Raw genomic sequence first — 23,382 nt, forward strand, 5'->3', positions numbered from 1 at the left:
GTGTATAAATAAAGGCTGGTTTGAGTTTATGTGACTGAAAGCTATCACCCTTTCAGCTAAAATCACAGAGGGCCTGTATCCACCGGTTCACTCCAAAATGGAAATATTAAATGGAGCTATTTACTCACCCTCATGTTGTTCCAAAGAGTAGAACCAATGAAACTCAAATGACTTTCAAAATACCTTCCATATCTATAAACCAGAATATCATAGGGACTTAGAGGGTCAGCTCTTCTGACTTTGTACCAGTATAAAAGTTTTGTTTCATTGTGAATATTGTTTCATTGTTCAACAATAATGGTTGTTTCCTTTTCTACATTTGCTCTTTCAGTTTTTCTGGATTCCAAGTCTAACTGCATTGTGCAAGTTTGCCAGCAGACAGCGCCATTGTCTGCTGAATATCTCCGGGGTTTGTCATTTAATCTTCTCTATCTGCAGTCATATTGCTGGTTGGTTGGTTGAGCCTGTACATGTGTTTGGTGGTGGAACGAAACATGAAAGTTGAATTTGATCAAAAGATTTTGAGACATTAAAAATGCTGATCATCAAGTTTGATATTCTTTTTGTGGTTTTAAAAAAGACAGTAATTGTAATAATACCAGTGCACCAATCTGAATGTCCAAATACCAGCAACTAATGTTAAAGGTTTTGGATCCAAGGGGAAGAAAGCCAGAAGGGGAATAATGCTCTGAAAGTGATGATATTAGTGGGAGGTACAGCTTGTTCCCATGCACTGGCTCAACAAACATCAACAAATAACAAACTTCAACATTGTTGGGTTATACAGACTGAGATTTCTCTGCATTCCCTGAATCTTTGCACAAAATATATAGATGGTGAAAGACCTAAATTCTCTGCAATCCTGCATTGAGAAATGTGATTTTTTAATTTTTTGTCAATTCTCTCATGAAATTTGGCACAAAGTGATGAGCCAAGACCCATCTTTGTTTGCAAAGACTGAGCCTTTGGTGAATGCTCCTTTTATACATGGTACCCTCACCTATCAATCCGATGATCGAATCCGATATCAAAACCAATATCAAAATAACTTATATAATATTAAATATTCTGTAATCTTTACACTTTCATTTAGCCTCTGTCCCAAATTTTTTTTTTTTTTTTTTGGAGTGTGTTTCAGCTATAAAAATCAAAACTTATTTATTTTTACAAAATACAATTAATTTGGTCATTGGAAATCTTTTCTTTTTACTTTTGTCCAGGCCCAATTCTATGGGGGTGATAGGGGGTGCTAAACACCCTCAAACAGATTTGGTAAATGCTCCAGTGCGTATTTGTGTTTGCTCTCTGGAGAACGTCTATTTACAACGTGTTTTGCAGCGGTGAGCAACATGGCCAATCACGGACATAGTTGTTGTTCTTTTGGATGCAATGGCCAATCAGAGGTAAGTAAAAGGTAAGTAAGATTTATTGTGCATTGTTGGCAGCTTCAATGATTGTAAGAACTTTGTGAGATCATGACGAATAGACAAAGCAACAGCATTTTAGTGATTGTAAAGGGAGCAGTCTTTGCTCACTTTTGAGGTATTTTATATAATCCATTGAATAAAATCTTGTTTTTGATGCTACTAAGAGGACCGATGGCCAATTGCATGCTGAACGTTTCAGAAGTGACATGTAAATGCTGGATTCACTCTGCACAGGACAGAAATATAATGTTAAATTAGTAAAACGAATTAAAGCAATGTAAAGGCAGACTATTCGATTAATAGAAAAATATTAGTTGCAAAATATTTTTGAAATTCTATTCCAATTATTGGTAAAAGTGATGATTAGTAAATGATCTTAAATGTCTCAATGTGATGAAATAGTTTATTTATTTCATTAACTGTACATTGATGAAACTGAAAACAACTGCAGCAAAAGTATTACGAAGCTGTGAGAAATAATAGGTCAAATGCATCTGAAAAAGTCTTGTGGCTAGGTAGTTTTTTGCCAAGTCAGGGGTTTTCCAATAAACAACAAATGGCTGTAAAAGACCAAGACCATTATTATGAGGTGTGAAATAAATATGTCACTTGGAGGATTCTTGTCTCTGAGAAAGGGTTGACCATCAATTGGCAGAAAATCCAGAAAATCCACTTCTCAAAACTAGTCCAAAACCCAATTACGTTCCTTGGTGTATCCCTGTAAAAATTGCGTTCCGAGGGTTAAAAATTGTGTGATAAATAGTGTGGTCGCTTCAACCCACAGACCTGCAACTGTGAAAAAGTAACCCAATTCTGCAGGAAAATCATGGCGTGCTGTGCAGTAATTTCAGAAGCACCGTCATTGATTTGATTCTGGAACCAGGCCTGCTTTTGTCAATTAAATACAGGTTCCTGAGAAATGGCAAATCACAGATTCTAGGTTTTACTGCATTTTACAAAAAGCCCCAACTTTTTTGGAAATGGGGTTGTACTTTTTAAGAAATAGCTACATCCATTGTTACAAATAAAAAGAGCTATTTTATAAGGGGTGGATTTCTTTATCACAACATTTTTAATGCCTGTGCAATTGTTGCTCTGAATTTATTTTATTTCTGTTGAGATCCACATGCATTATATACAGGGCTTGACATTAACACCCGCCAACCCGTCAAATGCTACTAGCCACTTTGGCGGGTTGAATTTTATAATTTTTTAATTTGCAGTCTTTTAAAAAGGCATCTGAAATAATAAACTAAGTGCAATGTAGTGTAGTAAATATATATATATATAATTTTTCGATACATAACGATATTATATATCGGAAATGCTTCCAATACTCATTTTCCGCATAATAGATCTCTCAAACAGCAAACTGACACACAAACCTGCCTTCCCACACTCATTCATTTCATTTGCACCAGATGAATATTGTTGGTGTTACTGGGTCTGAATTTCGGCATGGGATTGCATGTATTGCACATCATTTTACTCATTCCCACAGATTTTGTGCTCACACCAAAAGTGTATGCACATAAAGCCACCTCTCAGTACTAAATGGAGTTATTTTTCACTGTTTATTGAGCTCAAACAGTCAAATACACACAAAATAATGTCAAAATGCCAGTCGAGAATTCACTTAAACAGTTATGTTTTAAGTGAATGTAAACATTTGCGAAAGAAAACGCATGTGTATAATAGTATAATGGATCCATGCGTCAGGTCTTAAAGTGACAGCAGCCTAATATACCTGCTGCCAAATATTAAAAATATCTATATGGCAGTTTTTCCCCATGGTATCAATGTCAAAATTGCCAGTGAAAATGATGAGTAGCTAGTAACTTTGGAAAGTATGGCAATGGCTGGTAAGCAAAAACATTAATGTCAAGCCCTGATTATATTTATATTTATCAACAGGCAGATGAATATGGCTACATATGAAATATAGCAAGATTATACAGTACTGCTGTATAAGACTGTCTCAGCACTGTGAGTTTAACTGTTGAGCAATGGGAAACTGATGCTTAAAAATAATTGACAAATTCAGAGATATTCATAAACCAAACTCCATGCAAGTACTATATGAAACTATTCCTATCCCTCAGAATTGAAACAGATTTTAAACAATGTTAATATGTTTTATTGAAATGATGTAATGAATGAAAGCCATGAGATACCCATATGTGAACAACATAAAGTCAGTTATAAAATTAAAAATGTGACAGCTCAAAAAAAAAATAAAAAAAATCATAGCATGTCATCACAGCCTCTGCCAAGGGACATTCCATTGAGCTTATTTGTTCATTTCAAAGAAGGAAACAATCAGGCCGTTATTGTTTGGTATATAAGAGGCAGGAGTGCTGCAGGTGATTCAGGAGAAGTGGAAACTGGAGCGCAGAATATCTCGTAGATCCACTTAAAGCCACTGAGACTACAGCGGATTACCAACCAACGTGCTGAATATTATAATATCTGCTCAAGGATTCGTAAGGACATTTTATATCTCTAAATATATTTGTGATAATTATTTGGTATTATAGTTTAATTGCGAGAAATATCTCAACATTTAATTATCAAAGTATTACTATATTTAATGGCATGCCAACCATTTTATAATATGGTAAAATGTGTTACAAAATTAAATTAAATTACATTCCAAAAAGTAAATTAACTAAATGAATTACTAAATCTTGTATGAAATGTATCTTCAGAAAACTGCAGTTATATAAATAAACTTCTACTTAATTATTTAATCTTGATATTGATTAGAAAAGCCATTATCTTTAGGATTTCCAAATGCCAGTCAGGGGCATTCGTTTGTTTTCTAAAACACTGATGTTAATATATTAACTAGTCATGATAGAAAAATAATGCAGCTTGGAAATGATAATGATCTGGAATTTGATTTCAATTTTGTGATATCTAAGATATAAACTTAGACTATAAACCTTAACTTTTCAGTGAAATATTGCTTTCTTTACAGACTTTAATCTCCACCACAGGACTCTTTCCAAGATGGACAGAAAAGCTTTGATCTTATTCATTTTGTTCGGTAGGTAATTTACAACATTTTTTTTAGTTTAAAAAAGACAACTAAACAAAAAAAAACAAAAAACATCATCTAATAGATGTTGTGAAAGAATGTTAATTTCTGCTTATTTTTTTTTTAAATGGGTTGGAATGAATCATGATTCAATGACTCATAAAGACTTCACTTGTTTCATTACTGGTTAAATCAGTGTTTTTGAACGAATCTCTGGAATAATGATTCAATGGCAAATACATTTTTTAACAGTCACTTGTCTTCACTTACTGAGGTAGCAATGTAATCAATTCAATCTTTCAATTCAAAGTGGCAGATTATATTCAAACGTGATTTAATGTTTTTTGTAACACATCAGTTTTTACTACATCATGAAAAAAAAATTTGTGGAGGAGGGGGGGATGGGGGGTGTAGTGTGTTAAAGAGAGTAAAAATGCTTTAGAAGAGAGAGAAAGTTATTAAAGAGAAATAATTTTTTTTTAAGAGATAAAAAGTGAGGGTGAGATAAAAAAAAAATAAAAAAAAATGTTTTAAGGACTTCTAAGACTTTTAAGACAATTTTTTCTCCACCTTAAATTCATTTTTTTCAAGTTGCAGTTTAGGGCTTCCATAGTTGTTATATCCAAACTAAAACATTTATCTCAGTACTCCTTGTATTGTTACAGAAATAATGATTCTGTGTGGTTGAAAAGAATGTGGTTGTTTGAGAAGCTGTTTCAGACATACAGAACAACTGTTCTCTTTGGGTCGGCGGCAGCGCCAACGCAGATTTGAATGTTTGTTGTGATTGTACTTGTCAAAGATTCACATAGCTGAGATTGTGTGGGTGTTTGAATTGAGATTGCAATCTTCTAATGATTAATCATGCAGTGTTAACATCTATAAAAATGAAATAATTCTGTGATAAGCCTATATGTAAAATATGTAACTTTTTAGCAACCACAGGAATTACAGCAGCTGAAATAAACAACACAACAGTAGCTATACCAGCTGAACCTACAACATCTACAGCTACTACAACATCTGCACCTACAACATCTACAGCTACTACAACATCTGAACCTACAACATCTACAGCTACTACAACATCTGCACCTACAACATCTACAGCTACTACAACATCTGCACCTACAACATCTACAGCTACTACAACATCTGCACCTACAACATCTACAGCTACTACATCTGCACCTACAACATCTACAGCTACTACAACATCTGCACCTACAACATCTACAGCTACTACAACATCTGTACCTACAACATCTACAGCTACTACAACATCTGCACCTACAACATCTACAGCTACTACAACATCTGCACCTACAACATCTACATCTACTACAACATCTGCACCTACAACATCTACAGCTACTACAACATCTGCACCTACAACATCTACAGCTACTACAACATCTGCACCTACAACATCTACAGCTACTACAACATCTGCACCTACAACATCTACAGCTACTACAACATCTGCACCTACAACATCTACATCTACTACAACATCTGCACCTACAACATCTACATCTACTACAACATCTGCACCTACAACATCTACAGCTACTACAACATCTGAACCTACAACATCTACAGCTACTACAACATCTGCACCTACAACATCTACAGCTACTACAACATCTGCACCTACAACATCTACAGCTACTACAACATCTGCACCTACAACATCAACAGCTACTACAACATCTGCACCTACAACATCTACAGCTACTACAACATCTGCACCTACAACATCTACAGCTACTACAACATCTGCACCCACAACATCTACATCTACTACAACATCTGCACCTACAACATCTACAGCTACTACAACATCTGCACCCACAACATCTACAGCTACTACAACATCTGCACCTACAACAGCATCTACTACTGAAGCGAAAACCACTCTGGAGTTTCGCTCTTCTGATACATTTGTAAGTGCACTCAGTGATCCAAACACAGTGGAGTTCAAGAATAGGGCAAAGTCTGTCAAGGATCAGGTGAGTTCAAATCTATTTACTTTATTAGAACACACTATGATACTAATGATACTTTTCTTGATTTTTAAACCCGTAGTTAACAGAAGAGACAATTATGTAACCAACAATCATATATTACCATACTCTATTGTAATTGATGTCTGTAATCGTTTCTGTTCCAGCTTGAAGGAGTTTACAAAAAGAAATTTACAAACTTCCTTAGAATGAATGTCATAGGATTCAGGTAAATACAGCATATTGGAATGCTGCTCATTTTATGTGTACTGTGTGAGAGACTGAATTTTTAAACCTTACATAATCATTTCAACATTTATATATTCCAGCCAAGGGTCAGTTATCACAAAAACAGAAATGTTCTTCAACTCCAGTCAATCTGTCCCATCCGGTCAAGTGGTTGCACAAACCCTCTCGACAGCAATAGCATCAGGAGATGTCAAAGATCTGAACATAATTCCTAATTCAGTTTTAGTCAATGGTTCAGGTAAACTCTATTATTCCATAAATGTATAGTCTGCAATAACTTTACTATCATGGAAATATGACACACAAAACATTTTTTCATTGTTCTAACATTTTAGTATTTATCTATAATTGTTCTACTTTTATCTATGACTGCAAAAAAAGATTGAGATCTAATAAATCATCTATACGGAGATTCAACTAATTTGCATATCTTTTATTACAGTTTCTTCAAGTGGATTAAAGATTGAATCCAGTCTGCTTCAAGCAACATGCCTCATTATTATGTCAAAAATATTAAGGCTTTTCCTATAGATCCTTTAACCGTACATCAACCAATCATGAGAGTACAACTAGACATGCTGTAACAAATTAAAGAGCAAATTTAATTTTAATTACATGGAATTTGATTACATTTAGTTCTATTGTAGCACACTCTCAGATAATATTATAGGAAAATATATAGATAAGCTTGATAATGCATTTGTTGTTCATTACATTGCATTTAATGATTGCTTGAATTTCCTGTATTTTGATGCTGTCTCTGAGAGGGATAAGTGGGTCTTTTTACTCATGTATTTCCTAATGCAAAGTTTTTTTCTGTAGCTCTTTGGTTATAATTATTTTTGTCTATATATTCTATGCATATACATTGCAATATGTCATATTTTATTCAAATCAAATAAAAATGTATTAAGTTTATATGGTCCAAACTTTTTTGCTTTCATGAAAAGATGGCACTGTACACTGTTCAATGTTCAAATCCAAATCCTCAATTACTCTATTTTAGGTTAACGTTACTGTGCTGTAAGTAGACATACATAAGCAATCAGTTTGGAGAGCTGGAAACTTGTTTTTTTTTTCATATTGTTGATAAGAGCTGCCATTAACAATAATGTCTTGGATGGCACAGGTGTGTCACTTTCATGCAAACACATGCTCAAATATTTTCAGCTAATCAGGCCACAGAGGGAATTGCCAAACAAGTTGTATGGGTGTAAGGATGAGGCATACACAAATAAACACCCCACCTCAGCTGCACCCAAATGTTAAAATTACAAGTGAATAATCTTCATAGTATTACTCTAAATACCACTCCTGTGAATCTAAGACTAGTTAGATCATATGTGACTGACAGCTAACAGCCTTACAGCTAATATAACAGGGGGTCTGTGTCTATGTTAAAGGGATAGTTCACCCCCAAAAAATCAAAATTCTGTCATTATTTACATCTTCATTTGTGACGTGAGTTGAATTGGATTTTTTTATCTCAAAGTGTCAGCTGTACAAATACAAATTTTCTGATAAGTTACAGCAAACGGTAAAATTACAGTGAATAGGACTGATGTGAGTTTCAGTTAGGAGATTAAGGCAGGCATACTCCCGTAAGGTCATGAGACATTCCACACGTTACGAGTCAGTTAACCTGATAATTGTGTTGGGGTGACACCCTGATGTTTAAAAATTATCTTAAACATGCCCCGCCTTCTTATGTTTTTATATTTTTTAAGGTTAGTAGGACATTCCTGAAACATTCTTTCAACCTAATTTTTACCAACAACCCAACATTATAGGAACGTTGGTTTGTAACATTCCAAGAACATAAAAATGTCCAGCTTCCTTAATATTAATAGAAGATTATTTAATAGTGTGATGTTCCTGAAACATTTGAACACCCACCTGCTTTTAATAAGCAGAATCACTGAAGGAAAGAGAAACAACAAAAACAAGAAACTACAACTGACTTTCAGCCACAGCCTTAGATGAAACCAACTGAAGATAAAATACATTAAATCTCTCAAGATCTCAGCAGAGGATACTAACCAGGATTACTAACCAGATTTACCTGATTTCTGTCATCTGTCTACAGAAGTTCTTATAACACCAGAGTTATTAACTTTTTGCTTTTAACATGTTTTAATTTTTCAGAAAGTCTGATTTTCAGAAAGTCACATGGTCAGGAGCACAATGTTTGAACAAATTAATAAAAAAACATACTTCTGATCAGTGATTAGATTTCAGATATGAACAGTGAAAGAGACCACTTCACTTTAATTACATTAATTAACAGTCAACATCATCTAACGTTATTCTGTCTTCCTCTGATGCAGTAAACATTCATGAACACAATATCAAAGCAGCCAGAGAAAATCTAACAAAACAAACAAGAGTAAAGAGCCCAACTACAAGAAACACTGATTACTCCAATGGTGACTTTTTGTTTTTCTTTCCCTAAGAGTCATCACTAATGCTCAATCATCATTTAATTATCTGTTAAACTCCAACACTTCTTCAGTTTAACACTGTACCATGGACACAAATGACCACTGAGTGGTGTTCATGAAATAAGGGATTTTGCAAATTAGCATCCAACCTTAAGCATTTTTTAGCCATAAAACACAACATTATTAATTTGAAGTTAGTTTTCATTCTAAATGTTTTAACTATGTTCCAAGATTGATGTTCTGAGAAAATAATGTATAAACAACATTTTTGTGCTAACCTTTTGAGAACAAATGTGCTATTAATGGAAGAAAGTTTGTTCTCAACTTTCAGAGAAGCTTGACAGAATGTTAGTAAATGTTATGAGAACGTTCCCTGTTAGCTGGGTTGGGAGGGGCTTGTAAGGTATACTCGGCTTGTACGTAATTCCTCTCACACAATGCAAAATATGATTATTTTAATTAGTGTGCACTAAATTTATCACATGCTTCACTGTCTGAGTTAAAATCCATACCGGTTCAGCTGCCTTGATGCACTAACAATATAGCTCCTCCTTCAGCAATCTAACTGAACTACTCTAGTTACTGTACAACTTTAACCCTCACCATAACTGCTAAGTTGTCAGGGTTTTCAACATTTTCCTACACATTCATCAGCTTTCAATCTAAATATATTTAAAGGCAAGCTCTAAAATATTCTTCGAAACAGTAATCGAATAAGGTCTTACCAACTCCAACAAATCCAACAGTTTTAGGAGACCTGTCGACCATCATTCCCAAGACTCTCAGTGACAAAGTATAACAGACTCTAGCAAACCAATATCACACCCATATTTCTTCAAAATAAGCCCAATATCTCACAAAAGAGAAATATTCAGAAGCCAGCCATCCATATTGTTCATCCATTGTACTTAGTATAGGTTGTTTCTCAATAAGCCAAAGCAACATCTCTCGCTTACCTTTGCTGCTTTTAAAATCTGTATTTAACTAAAGCAGTATTCTCAATTGGGGTTAGGGTCAATATTTCACAGCCATATTCAATATGGCAGCTAAAAGATACCAGTAGTATCCGTTTGGTACAAAATGTCTTGAACTTCTAGTATACAAACTATTTTAAATCTTAATTTTGAATGGTCAAAAAATTGTAATCTATTTTCTGTCATAATAGTAAGTCAGGTAGCAAAGTAAGCCAAATTCTCTTAACATATATATATATATATATATATATATATATATATATATATATATATATATATATATATATATATATATATATTTATTTATTTATTTATTTATTTATATATTAGGGCTGTCAACGTAATTCAAAAATGTATGCAAGTAATTCAAAATCCTTAATGCGTTAAAATAATTTGACGCATTTAATGCGAAAAAATTACAGAAGCATGTGAAATTGCGTCATAACATAATTTACGTCACGCAGTTAAATGATCTTAGTCCATGCTGATTATATCAGAGATGGCAGAGAGAATTATACATTCCAGTGTCTGTTTTGCTTTAAAACACGAACTCTCTCCATCGATCCAAATGTATTAGCAAATTACAGACCCATTTCAAATCTTGTATTTATGTTTTTAAAATTCTAGAAAAAGTTAAACTGTGAACAAGCTCAACTGTGCTCCTTCTTGCAAAAAAATGTTATCTATGAAAAATTTCAGTCAGGATTCAGGCCCCATCATAGCACAGAAACTGCTCATTAAAATTACAAATGACTTACTTCTACCTTCTGACTAAGACTGTATCTCAAAACTAGTGTTACTTGATGTTAGTGCTGCGTTTGACACTATAGATCATAAAATACTCTTAGATACAGTGCCCTCCACAAATATTGGTACACTTAGTAAATATGAGCAAAGGTGGCTGTAAAAATAAATCTGCATTGTTTATCCTTTTGATCTTTCATTCAAAAAATCCACAAAATTCTAACCTTTCATTGAAGGAAAACAGTTGAAAGTAAAAATATCTCTGAAGTATATTCCCTCATATTTACTTTTTTTTTTTTTAGCACACCAGGGTGATCATAAACATTAAATTGTCCAGCCATGACTTCCTGTTCCACAGGAGTATAAACATGAGGAAACACAAAGGCCAAATTCCCTTAATCATTCATCACAATGAGTAAAACCAAAGAATATAGTTCTGATGTGCAGCAAAAGATTGTTGAGCTTCACAAAACAGAAAGTAGCTGTAAGAAAATAGCTAAAGCATTGAAAAAATACCCATTTCCACTATCAAGGAAATAATTAAGAAGTTCCAATCAACTAAAGATGTTACAAATCTGCCTGGAAGAGGATGTGTGTCTAAATCGTCCTAATGCACGGTGAGGAGAAAAGTTTGAGTGGACAAAGACTCTCTAAGGATCACAGCTGGAGAATTGCAGAGATTAGTTGAGTCTTGAGTCTAAGAAAGCCTAAAAAAAAAATATATCAAACAGCACCTACATCCCCACAAGTTGTTCAGGAGGTTTTCAGGAAAAATCCTCTGCTCTCATCCAGAAACAATCTCCAGCATATTCAGGTGTCAGACAAGACTGGAACTTCAAACGGGACCAGCTTCTATGGTCAGATGAAACTACAAAAAGAGCTTTTTGGCAGCAAAGCCACCAGATGGGTTTGGTGCACACATGGATAAAAAGTACCCCATGCCCACGGTTAAATATACTGCTGGATCTTTAATGTTGTGGACCTATTTTTCTGCTGGAAGTCCTGGACATCTTGTTCAGATATATGGTATCATGGATTCTATCAAATACCAACAGATAAAAAAATCAAAACCTGACCGCTTCTGCTAGAAATCCTATAATGAGCCATGGTTGGATCCTTCCATCAGGACAATGATCCAAAACAGACATCAAAACCAACACAAAAATGGGTCACTGAGTACAAAATGAAGCTTCTGCCATGGCCATCTCAGTCAGATTGTGGAAGTCCGTGAACGCTTCATCTCTTCAACACCGACACGTAACAATAGCTACAGAACATGTTATCTGCTTCTGATGCAGAAAAGTTAGTTCATGCATTCATGACGTCTAGACTAGATTACTGTAATGCATTACTAGCAGGTTGTCCTGCGTCCTCAATGAACAAGCTACAAAGTCCAAAATGCGGCTGCTACAGTTCTTACCAGGTCAAGAAAATATGATCATATAACACCAATTTTATAATTTCTACACTGGTTACCTATTATGTTCCGTATCGATTATAAAGTACTGCTACTGACCTATAAGGCCCTAAAATGATTTAGCTCCTGTGTGTTTAAGCGATCTTACAATCCATCACACTCTTTTAGATCACAAAAACTCTGGTTATACCTAGGATATCTAAGTCCACTAAAGGAGGGAGAGTGTTTTCACATTTGGCTCCTAAACTCTGGAATAGTCTTCCTGATAATATTCGGGGCTCAGACTAAATCTCTCAGTTTAAATCTAGATTAAATCTAGATTTAGCCAAGCGTTCACATAATGCATCTCATATCAGATCAATTGCCCATGACTATCTTTGCTTAATGTTATGAACAGTAGCTATGCTAATTATTCTCCATTTGCTTTTCTGTTTTATCTCGGGATGCCCAGATGACCAACACCTGTGAAGAGACGGCGCCAACTTCTGTGAGGACTTCAGATGACGCAAACTCTGGATCAACTGCACATTCCAAATATTGCTATTTATCCTAATTACTGTTAACATGTATTCATTACTTCCATGAGCTCATTCTTTCTACCTTAAATTAATTTGCTAATAGTGACTATAAATTAAATAGCCTAAATTATTACATTGTTAGCTAACTATGTGATATATGTACATTTCTAAAATTACATAATTTAAACACAGTCAACTCTGATAACAGATTACTCTAAATTGTAATGTTGACATGCACTCCCTGTAAAGCTGGTTTGAAACTATATGTATTTTGAAAAGCGCTATACAAATAAATGTGAATTTAAATGAATATCAAATCCAAAGGCAGTACATTTTGTGTCTAATATACATTTGAGGCCTGGAAGATTATAGCAGTTAAATTAAACGATGAAAGGGCCCTCACATGGCACCAATACCCGGTGGCTTTAGGAAAACAGAGCATGGTGGGCAATATGCATTTAAGTATATAAATATAGGAGAACTATGTGAGTCATTTGTATTTACCACACTTCCTGCTACCAGCTGGTGGCGCTATGATTATAACTAAATTTTGGCATGTAGATGTCTTCAGGCACTTATCTAACATGTGAAGTTTGAGGCAGATTCGACATTGTATGCTTGAGTTACAACTTCCCATTTCATGACGTTAATAGCATGCTTTGGCACTTAGCTAAGTGTTGCTAGTATGTTTTAGAATGTTTGTAGCATGTTTAGAACTCAATTGCATATTTTAGTATGTTGCCAGTGGGTGGCGCCATTACTATAAATCAATATAATGTAGATGTGTTCAGGGCAGGACTTTTCTCAAACGCGTAGTTTGGGGCAGATTGGACATTGTCTGCCTGAGTTAGAACTTCTTGCTGTTTCATTACATTAAAGGGTTAGTTCACACAAAAATGAAAATTCTGTCATTTATTACTCACCCTCGTGTCGTTCCACACCCGTAAGACCTTTGTTCATCTTCGGAACACAAATTAAGATATTTTAGAAAAAATCTGATAGCTCAGTTAAATTAGTAAAAAGTTAAAAATTTTATAATTTTAATGGTTCACATCACTTTGTCTATGAATGGATATGGATGAATTTTGGATATGAATAATATTTGGTTTTGTACTTCACATGCATTCTCAGAGCAAACTGTATCTTAATGTGTTTCTCACATTAGGCCTATAGACAATGATTTTATTGACACTGTCATAGAAACTGGGGTGTTATTGAAGGGTTAAATAACATAGCAGGACTCAGGATGAGGAATATGGATGAGGGTGCTGTCAAGCAGTGGTTAAATGATGTCCCCCACACTCTCAGATGAGAGTGTCGAAAAGAGGAGCGAAAGTGGAAAAAAAGATAGGATACACTGTTTGACACAATTGACTCGTTTCTAAACCCAACTATGAATATAGTATCCTAGCCTTCTTAAGAGTTGTGAGAAGATTATTTTTAAAATATTTCACTCAAAAAATGAATGATATCAGAAACTCAACCGTTTTTTCGGAACGGTTTCACTTTCAACTTACTTCCACCTATTATTTGTCTGTCTAAATTTCAACCTGTTTCTTCACTTCAGTTAGCTGATAAAATATCTACTATGAAGTGTTCTGGTTCTAAGTTGGATATTATTCCAGCTCGTCTTTTTAAAGATGTTTTTTCAGTGATTAGTCACATCAAAGTCCATTTCAAAGAAAGTCTGTTCACTCTGTGGCCATATTTGCAACATCTCCGGGCAGCTATTTCTGGCATCCAAGACCAAATCCTATCAATTTGAATGGGGGAATCCTGAAATCTCAAAAACTGCTGGGCAAACTCACAATTAAATAACATTCTTATGCTCAAATAGCATTAAAAAAGCATGTAGGCGAGTTCCAAGTGTGAGTCTCAGGTTTCTATGGCAGCTGCAGTGACACAAAAACTTTACCAATCAGTGACTGGCTCTTTTACTTAGAAGACGGGGCATATTCCACCATATTGCAAATTGCAGTTTCTCCCAATCATAACTCATAGGAGTGGACCGTCTTTCTATACCAATCAGGCCCAAATTGGCTAATTGGGAGCACAAGATGTTCTTTCCAGCATCGCCATTGATACAGTCGGCCCCTCCTTCGATCCTGAGCCCATGCTGGTGCGTAGAGGTCGTCTGTCCCGGGAGGAAAAGGAATGACGCAGAACACCGGGACTATGTCTTTATTGTGGAGCTGCAGGACATTTTGCAGTTAAGTGTCCCGTAAAAGTCAAACCCCTGTCAGTTGAGATGAAGTTACTGACTGGTGGCCTTGCTTTTGAGAAATCCTCACATGCTGCTACTCTCCTCCCTGTCAGACTGCAATGGGCTGCGAAACATCACCAGTGTGAAGCCCTAGTAGACTCAGGAGCAGAGGGTAATTTTATGGACATTAACTTGGCTCATAGACTCAAGATACCTGTGGATCTACTCATTCATCCAAAATCCGTCAACGCTCTGGGTGGACAACCTCTGTCATCTATTACTCATTCCACTGGATCGGTGAGTCTCATCACGTCAGGCAACCACACTGAGGAAATTGAATTTTATTTAATTGACTCTGCCTTGGTTCCTTTGGTTCTGGGTCATCCGTGGATCACACTCCACAACCCTCACATAAACTGGTGTCAGAACAAGGTCATGGCTTGGAGCAAGAAGTGTCATGCACCTGTCTAACATGCCCAGCGAGTACCTTGACCAGAAGGAAGTGTTCAGTAAGTCTCGAGCTGCTTCTCTTCCTCTGCATCATCCTTATGGGTTGAGTACGTGCAAAACTCATTACAGTGTCATCCACAGGCCTGTCACCATTTGAGTGTAGTTTAGGTTACCAGCCACCATTTTTTCTGAATCTGGAATCTGAAGTCGCAGTTCCCTCTGCCCGCGCCTGTCCAGAGGTGCCAACGCACCCGGAGGAAGGCCAGACAGGCTCTCCTCTGGGTGGGCTTGTGCACCAAGGCCCAGGCCGATCACCACCGGTCTAAGCCTCCTGTCTACGTCGTTGGTCAAAAAGTGTGGCTTTCATCTTCTGATATTCCTCTCCGCTCTGTTTGTAAGAAACTTGCTCCTAAATTCATTGGCCCGTTTACTGTCACCAAGATCCTTAGTCCTTAGTGACACACCACCTTAAACTCCCTCCAGCATACAGGAGAATCCACCCCGTCTTCCATGTGTCAAAATTAAAACCCGTTTTTCATTCTGTCATTAATCCGCCTGCTCCATCACCGTGAACCGTAGATGGGGAGCCCGTCTATTTGGTCAGTCGTATGCTGGACTCTAGGCGGAGGGGACGCGGATTCCAGTATTTGGTGGACTGAGAGGGTTATGGTCCGGAGGAGAGGAATTGGGCTCCTGCGAAAGACATAGTGGATCACTCCCTTATCGATGGTTACAATCTCCTGGTAGGTCCCTCTGGGAGCGCCAGGAGGCACTCTTAAAGGGTGGGGTAATGTCAAGGTTCACCTGTTCATGCTGTCTGTTATTGTTGTGCTGTCAGTGTCAGTCTATCTATCAGCATTGCCATAGCGACTAACTGCGCTGATAAGCTGGCTGATTAGTTCACAGGTGCGGCCTGTTATCTGTCCCTATATGTAGTCTCGTGTTTTCTGTGTTCATTGTCAGATCGTTCTTGTGTTCACGTTTTGTCTCCATTGTTCCCAGCAATATTCTCTTGTCTCCAGTTCCTGTGTGTTTGTTTCTTGTTTCTTGAGTGTGGATTATCTCTCCCGTCTGTTTGTCTCTGGATTATCCTTTCATCTGACAGTGGATTCCAGCCTTTTGCAGTCTCCTTGCCACCAAAGCCAGTTCTATGTGTTGCACTTCTATATGTAACCATCTTGCCTTGCTTTTCTGTTCTGCTGTGGAATTAATAAACTGCTGTTGCATTCGCTACTGGATTGTGTTATTTGCTGCGTGACAATTATATTTAGAGACTTTATTAGAGACTTTATAAATATTAGTAAGCACACTGCTGTACCTTGATTTTAAGTTTCAGTGTGTCTAACATACAGTGAGAGAGATGTTTCAGTTTAGATGAAGAGAAGCAAGAATTCTGGAGAACTTGTTTTGTTTTTGGCAGCAGTAAACAAGGTATAAACCACCCGTGTGACACTGGCCAAACAACAAGATAGTCCCATCCCAAATTTACATCATTGGTTGAGTCACTGTTGCTTGTTGGTATGCTCAGACAAACAATATACATACTTTCATTCACGTGGAGACCAGTTTTGCCAGGCTACCTTGGTACACTGTACAAAATATGATTTAATTATGGTTAGTTATCATCACAACATTTTTTTCTTTTGTCAAATCAACTTAAATAATTAATGTGGTTCAGACAACATAATATCTTGAGTTTCTGTTGATTAAATCAATCACCTTCATTGTATTAACTCAATTTTTAATATCAATGAACACAACATTTTAAGGTAACAACCAGGTAACTTACTTTTTTTTAAGTTAAACCAACAATTATTTTTTACAGTGTAGTAGTCAAGTCAAGTCACCTTTATTTACATAGCACTTTTTACAATGCAGATTGTGTCAAAGCAGCTTTACAGTGATAACTGGTATATAATGTTGGCTGCACAGCAGCTCTTAAAGAAAATGGTGTCCAGCTTAAGTAAATTCAGTATTGATTAATTTCATTGTAAGAATCAATAGTTATTAATTTAGTTAATTTATCTATATATCAGCACTGGAATAAACAGTTTGCATACAAGGGTGTCAATGCAGGCAGATCAAAACATTGTTGGATATCAAATGTCAAGTATCATCAACTAAGCAAGCCAAAGGCGACGGCGACAAGGAACCCAAACTCCATTAGGTGGAAAACAGGTGATAAAAATGGAGAAAGAAACCTTGGAAGAAACCAGGCTCTGTCAGGGGGCCAGTTCTCTTCTGGCCAACAGCAAACAGTGCATGATTATGATTCAGATAGCTTTCATAAGTCTGATTGGGATTGCAACAGTCAAAGTATTTATTCCAGTTCCATCTAGTTGAGGAGCGTATTCATATCGCCAGTATGGGATGGTTTGTTGAGTATCTGTGCCACTGGCTGTCGTGTCGATGAGGCCTTCACAGTGGATGATCTAGTTGACACAATCTCTGCAGACACTTCAGGACTGCGTTGTCATCGTGTCTAGGCGCAGGTCCTAGATCTCACCTGGATAGGTCTATAGTAAACTTAACTTCACCATACTTGGACACTTTACTCTACAAATTAAATTACACTCACCCATTTTGTAAACACAAATATTATTTTTATTTCATTTATTTACTTTTAAAATAAAGCTTTAAAATCATAAGATCCCGATCCCACCCTCCTTTCAGAGTGTGTGCCGTTAAATTACCTCATGTCTTAAAGCGCATAACGTTACAATAATAATGAATGTAAACAACTTACAGAGCTCTAGTTGTACCACCTGACTGCTGCAGATTCATTTCGGCGTTGATAGTGTTGGCATAGAAACACAAAAATCCGAGTCTGAGGACATGAACAGCTCAGAACAGAAAGTCACGGGTTGCTGTCCCGCAGTTACAATTACAACATGGCGTGAACACAGCATAGGCTCATTGTTTTGGTTCAGGAGAAGCTATAAAAGGCGGCTGCTGTTTGTTTGTGGCACTCTGTGACTGTCTACAACTCTGCATAGCCTTATGACGTGTTATGTCTGCGTGAGCAGGGACCGTGGATGTCTGCAAATATATATGTTATGACAGGCATGTCATTTGGATGAATGCAATGACTGGACGATGCAATGATTGGTCCTGAGATACAGTATAATACTTTTTTTTTAATATATATATATTTAGACCACATCTATTATTGATTGCTGTCACGATGTGAAGAGAGATTCAACCAGTATAACAAAATTTTTTATAAAATAAATTACCCTACCTTTAATAAGTAACTAGATAAGAACGTTTGGGGTGTGAGAGTGTGCAGTTTACGTGCACCGCGAATTATGTAATCAAGTCCATGCACTGTCAAAATTCTAAAATATTTTAATATATATATGCATATTTTGCAAAAAAACTTTAAAAAATGTTTTTATATATATAATCATCGTTTGATGAGTAGTTTTATATTACTCCATCGTTTTTAAATTTGATTATGCCGTTAACAATGCTTTACGGCTTTAGTGATGGAAAGAACTACAATCCCATAAAGTACACAGTCTTGTAACCTTAGACCTATAATGGTTTAGCAAAGACTTTTTTTTATGGAAGACATTAATGGAAAAAAAAAATACCAGAACCAGTGCCACTGAAAAAGTAGGCGGGCACTAAAGCACTCTACTAAGAACCTGGCACAATGTGAGTAAAAGTCCTATCATGTCTTAGTTCCCATCTCCATATTAAAATGAAATGGTGTGTTGAAATAAAGGTTATACAGTGGTAATCTATATTTTCGGAAACAGTTGCTTGTCTTGTTTTTATTTTTTCAAAATTTGAATTATTTAAATACAGACAAAACTATTCCATTAAAGAATACTCTAATCAATTTCTGCTCAGATGCAAAAAGGCACAACTTTCTGCATGAGTTTGTGTTTGGAACGAATTGAAAGTCTGTAGTTTCAACCTCCCTTACGAAAAAGAAGTATACTTCAAGTTCATTAGTAGTATACTTGCAGTAATGTTCAAGTATATTTTTAAGTATATTTTTGATTTGTTCTTTTTTTACTTCTTACTTCTAATATCAATGTACTAGTTGTATACTTGTAAGTGTACTGTTTTTAATGCTTGGGACTAAATTGACCCTTCGCCGGGAGTTTGATTGACAAGCGATCTAACTAATCATAACGCCGGATCCGCCATTTAGTCCGACAAAGCTGTCAGGAGTTAGAAGATTAACCTCAGTGGACTTGAACTTGAAAAAGTTCATGCTTAGCCGCTTGTGCTGAAGCACTACAGCAATCTGTCATGACACATTAAAGAGCCAAAAATTGTTTTTTATTGTTCAAATTTCTTTAAAAAAAATTACACACTTTGAAAGCTGGGACTTTGTTTAATATCATAAGTAACCTGCTCTGTCTTGTCTGTCAACGTGTTGTCAGTTAATTCATTGCGGAGCAAAGAGGATTTCACTGCGTGTGGTGTGACAAAGCCATGGCTTGTCAGACAAAGCAACAGTAACTAAGAGGGGCGGGTCTTTGCAAAGGGTCAATTTGCCCACTTTTTAGTGTATAAAGTATACGTTTAAGTGTACTATAAGTGTAACAGTAGTAAACTAAGTGCACAACTAGTTTGTACTGCAACTGTAATACAAGTGAACATAAGTATTCTAGTAGTCTAATTTAATACTTGCAGCACATTTTTTAGTTTATGAAAGTATACTCTTGGTAAACTACTAGTTTAGTAGTTTTATACTGCAAGAATACTTGTAAATTGGGTCCCACTTTATATTAAGTGGCCTTAACTACTATGTACTTACATCAAAAAATAAGTACAATGTACTTATTGGGTTCATATTGAATTGCAAAACACATTTTCAGATATTGAGGTGGATACGGGTAAGGTTAGGGAAAGCTTTGGTGGTAAGGGTAGGTTTATGGGTAGGGGTAAGGGTTAAGGGATGGGTCAACAGTGTAATTATAACTGTAATTACAGAAATTAATTACAGATGTAATAACATGCAGGTGTTTTTAAAATATAAGTACAATGTAAAAACATGTATGTACACAATAAGTGCATTGTATCAAATTATTAATTTAAATTTAAGTATATAGTTAAGGCCACTTAATATAAAGTGGGTCCGTAAGTTGTAACATAACATCATACAACATAAGTTATAGCATCCTATATCACAAAAAAAAAAAAAAAAAAGTTTTGCATTCATAAGATAGAGGTCAATTGCTGTCATCATGGGCCACATCATAATACCAAACAATTTAATCACAATTCTAACATTTGTCATAAAAGGTGTGTTGAAGATACATACAGGTGTGCAGAAACTTAATTAACACAGTCATTAATTTAATTATGGTGTTTACTATGTGAGTTTTGCCGATTTGCTGAAAACTTTTTTTTTTTTTTTTTGGTCACGTTCAGAATCCATTCCTCCATTTTCCTGTCAAATCTACATTGTCCTATCAAATAAAATGACACTGTTTTTGTTCTTGTGCACTATGTTTCCATTGCAAACTGATGTATTAATTTACGCAGAGCAGACATGACACAATGTGCATTACGTATGATATGGGAATTACCAGTTCATCAACTTATGGCGTTGTGGAGCATTCTGCTGCTGTCATGGTAACAAATGTGACAACAGCGTCTGGTTGTTGTCATGCTGACGGTACCAAAGACTTTGACGGTACTTGGTTACCAATGGTCAGCAGGCATTTTGTCCCATGCAATTGCATTGAATTAAATGAATCCAAATGTAACAGCTGGAATAGACAATGTGACTTCTAAAATATGAACAGATTTTAAATCACTATTGCTCATATACTTGCCTACTTCGTAAATGGTGACAGACAAAAACTGAGCATTGTAGACTAAACAAGCCCTTATGAAAAATAAGTTTATTCAAGTGTGCTACTACTATACTTCTTTTTAACTAAAAAATAAAGTATACTTTCAGTTTACTTTTTATGTACTTCTCAGAAATATACTTAAAATTACACTTAAGTATACTTGACTAACACTGACAGAATAGTGTATTTATATTTGGCCTATACTTGTACTCAATCTTTTGATCGAGATATAGGCTACTTAAAAGTATAATTAAGTATTCTAAGTATACTTGGCTTGTAGTTGTGCTTACATACTGTCTTGTGAACTAACATTGTTTGGAAATATTGATTTGTAAGAAAACAGATATGTATCTGAATTTTTGTGTATAGTTCACGCGTAGTGTACATAGGAACTTACTTCAAACTTTACTACTTTACTTTTTAATTTTGTCTATTTTCTAGACTACTTGAACCCTGTTTATTGCTGTATAGTCAAAGACTAAGTGTGTATAGATCAGCCAAAACTGTGCAAAGGCTGGGTGTTAATTACAGTCAGTTGTGTGAGAATTTTCTGGGTGGAGTTGGGCTGTCAGTTTGGCTGTCAAGATTTACTGAGTCTCATAGCTTGAGGAAAAAGATCTTGTTAGTCTGGTAATTTTGGCCTGAAGCTTATTTCCAGATGGCAAACTAGGGTGTGAACATATGATAAGAGATATGCTTCTTCATGCTTCCTGAATACTGGAGAGCCCCAAAGAACTGGTCACTGATGTTGGCATGATTTCCGCATTGGCATAACTGGAATGCTTTGTTTTTTGCATTCATGGTGTGGTAAACAAGGTTTTAACCACACTGGATCTAGCACACTAGTTTCCAGCATGTGCTTAAAGACACTTTTAAAATAAAAAAGAGATTAAGGACTGGAATTGCCATTGCCTTACAATTTGTAAAAAAAATTAAAAATAAAAATAAAATCATTTCATGCATACACTGTTCTTTTGAACTTTCTATTCATCATAGCATCATGAAATAAAAATGTAAATAACTGTTTTCAACATTGATAATAATCATAAATGTTTCTTGAGCATCAAATCATCATATTAGAATGATTTCTGAAGGATCATGTGACACTGAAGACTGGAGTAATGATGCTGAAAATTCAGCTTTGATCACAGGAATAAATTACACTTTATTGTATTGTATTGACATAAAAAACAGCTGTTTTAAATTGGAATAATATTTCACAATATTACTGTTTTTGTTTGTATTTTTAATCAAATAAATGCAGGCTTGGTGAGCAGAAGATACTTCTTTTAAATCATTAAAAAAATCTTACTGACCCCAAACTTTTGAACAGAAATATTCCATAGTTTTTACAAAATAATTTTAGCAGCTGTGGTTGTAAAAAATTTACAGAACAAACTGTAAATTTTACAGTATAAAACTGTAATTTACAAACATGAAAATTTGAATGTAAACCAGTAAACTCAACAATGCACACTACTACTAAAATCTGTTTTGTACCTTTAACATATACTGACAACCACCATAATAATGCAGGCGGTAAAAGAGAGCAACATGAAGAATAAGTTCATCACAAATAGCTTTTCCACATGCTGAAGTATATACTAATATAAAGAATATATAACTCGATCATGGTAACACTTAACACTTATACAACACTTAAATAATGCAATAAACAGCAGAAGACGTAACATAAATCCCTTAATGTACATAACTGATAACAACTATTAAGAAACATGATTTTTTTTAAACAAAATACTTTCAAATGTGGAGTGTCACACAGGGAATTGTGGGAATATCAGTTTACAGTTTTTGACTAAATTATACATTGATTTGTTCTTTTTATTTACTTCTAGAAATTGTAAAAGCATTTTTCTGTGAAAGTTACATAAAATGTGTGGTAAGAGCTTTTACAGTTTTTACAGGAATGTACTGTTAAACTACAATTTTTTCCGTAGCGTTTTTACAGTATTTTACAATTAAAATCACATTCATTTTTTGCAGGGTATAGTTTTAATTAATTGTTGTCATTGTTTTTTTTTTTATTTATTATTAATTTGTATGAATTGAACAGCTAGTGAACATACTTTA

At 35.4% G+C, this 23,382-nt stretch overlaps 1 protein-coding gene and 1 long non-coding RNA gene across 2 annotated transcripts; both read left to right on the forward strand.

Annotated features, from left to right (window-relative positions):
- The first annotated feature begins 3,806 nt into the window (after positions 1–3,806).
- Positions 3,807–5,649, forward strand: LOC137031983 (uncharacterized). Its single transcript, XR_010896634.1, has 3 exons — positions 3,807–3,910; positions 4,408–4,476; positions 5,404–5,649. It is a non-coding gene; the product is annotated as an uncharacterized lncRNA (long non-coding RNA).
- A 610-nt stretch (positions 5,650–6,259) lies between these two features.
- On the forward strand, positions 6,260–7,508 carry si:ch211-217k17.9 (uncharacterized). The gene is made up of 4 exons (XM_067402473.1): positions 6,260–6,479; positions 6,641–6,702; positions 6,803–6,960; positions 7,165–7,508. The coding sequence occupies exons 2-4, from the start codon at positions 6,683–6,685 to the stop codon at positions 7,251–7,253; spliced, it is 267 nt and encodes an 88-aa protein (XP_067258574.1). The 5' UTR covers positions 6,260–6,479; positions 6,641–6,682; the 3' UTR covers positions 7,254–7,508.
- Positions 7,509–23,382: the final 15,874 nt, after the last annotated feature.

The sequence above is a fragment of the Chanodichthys erythropterus genome, chromosome 12 (assembly GCF_024489055.1).
Source record: "Chanodichthys erythropterus isolate Z2021 chromosome 12, ASM2448905v1, whole genome shotgun sequence".
Classification (NCBI taxonomy): Eukaryota; Metazoa; Chordata; class Actinopteri; order Cypriniformes; family Xenocyprididae; genus Chanodichthys; species Chanodichthys erythropterus.

Bases quoted from the DNA above. Each gene is read 5' to 3' on its own strand.
- si:ch211-217k17.9 (XM_067402473.1), top strand. From the start codon at position 6,683: ATGAATGTCATAGGATTCAG. The intron at 6,703-6,802 runs GTAAATACAGCA...TATATATTCCAG, and splicing joins ATGAATGTCATAGGATTCAG to CCAAGGGTCAGTTATCACAA. The intron at 6,961-7,164 runs GTAAACTCTATT...CTTTTATTACAG, and splicing joins AGTTTTAGTCAATGGTTCAG to TTTCTTCAAGTGGATTAAAG.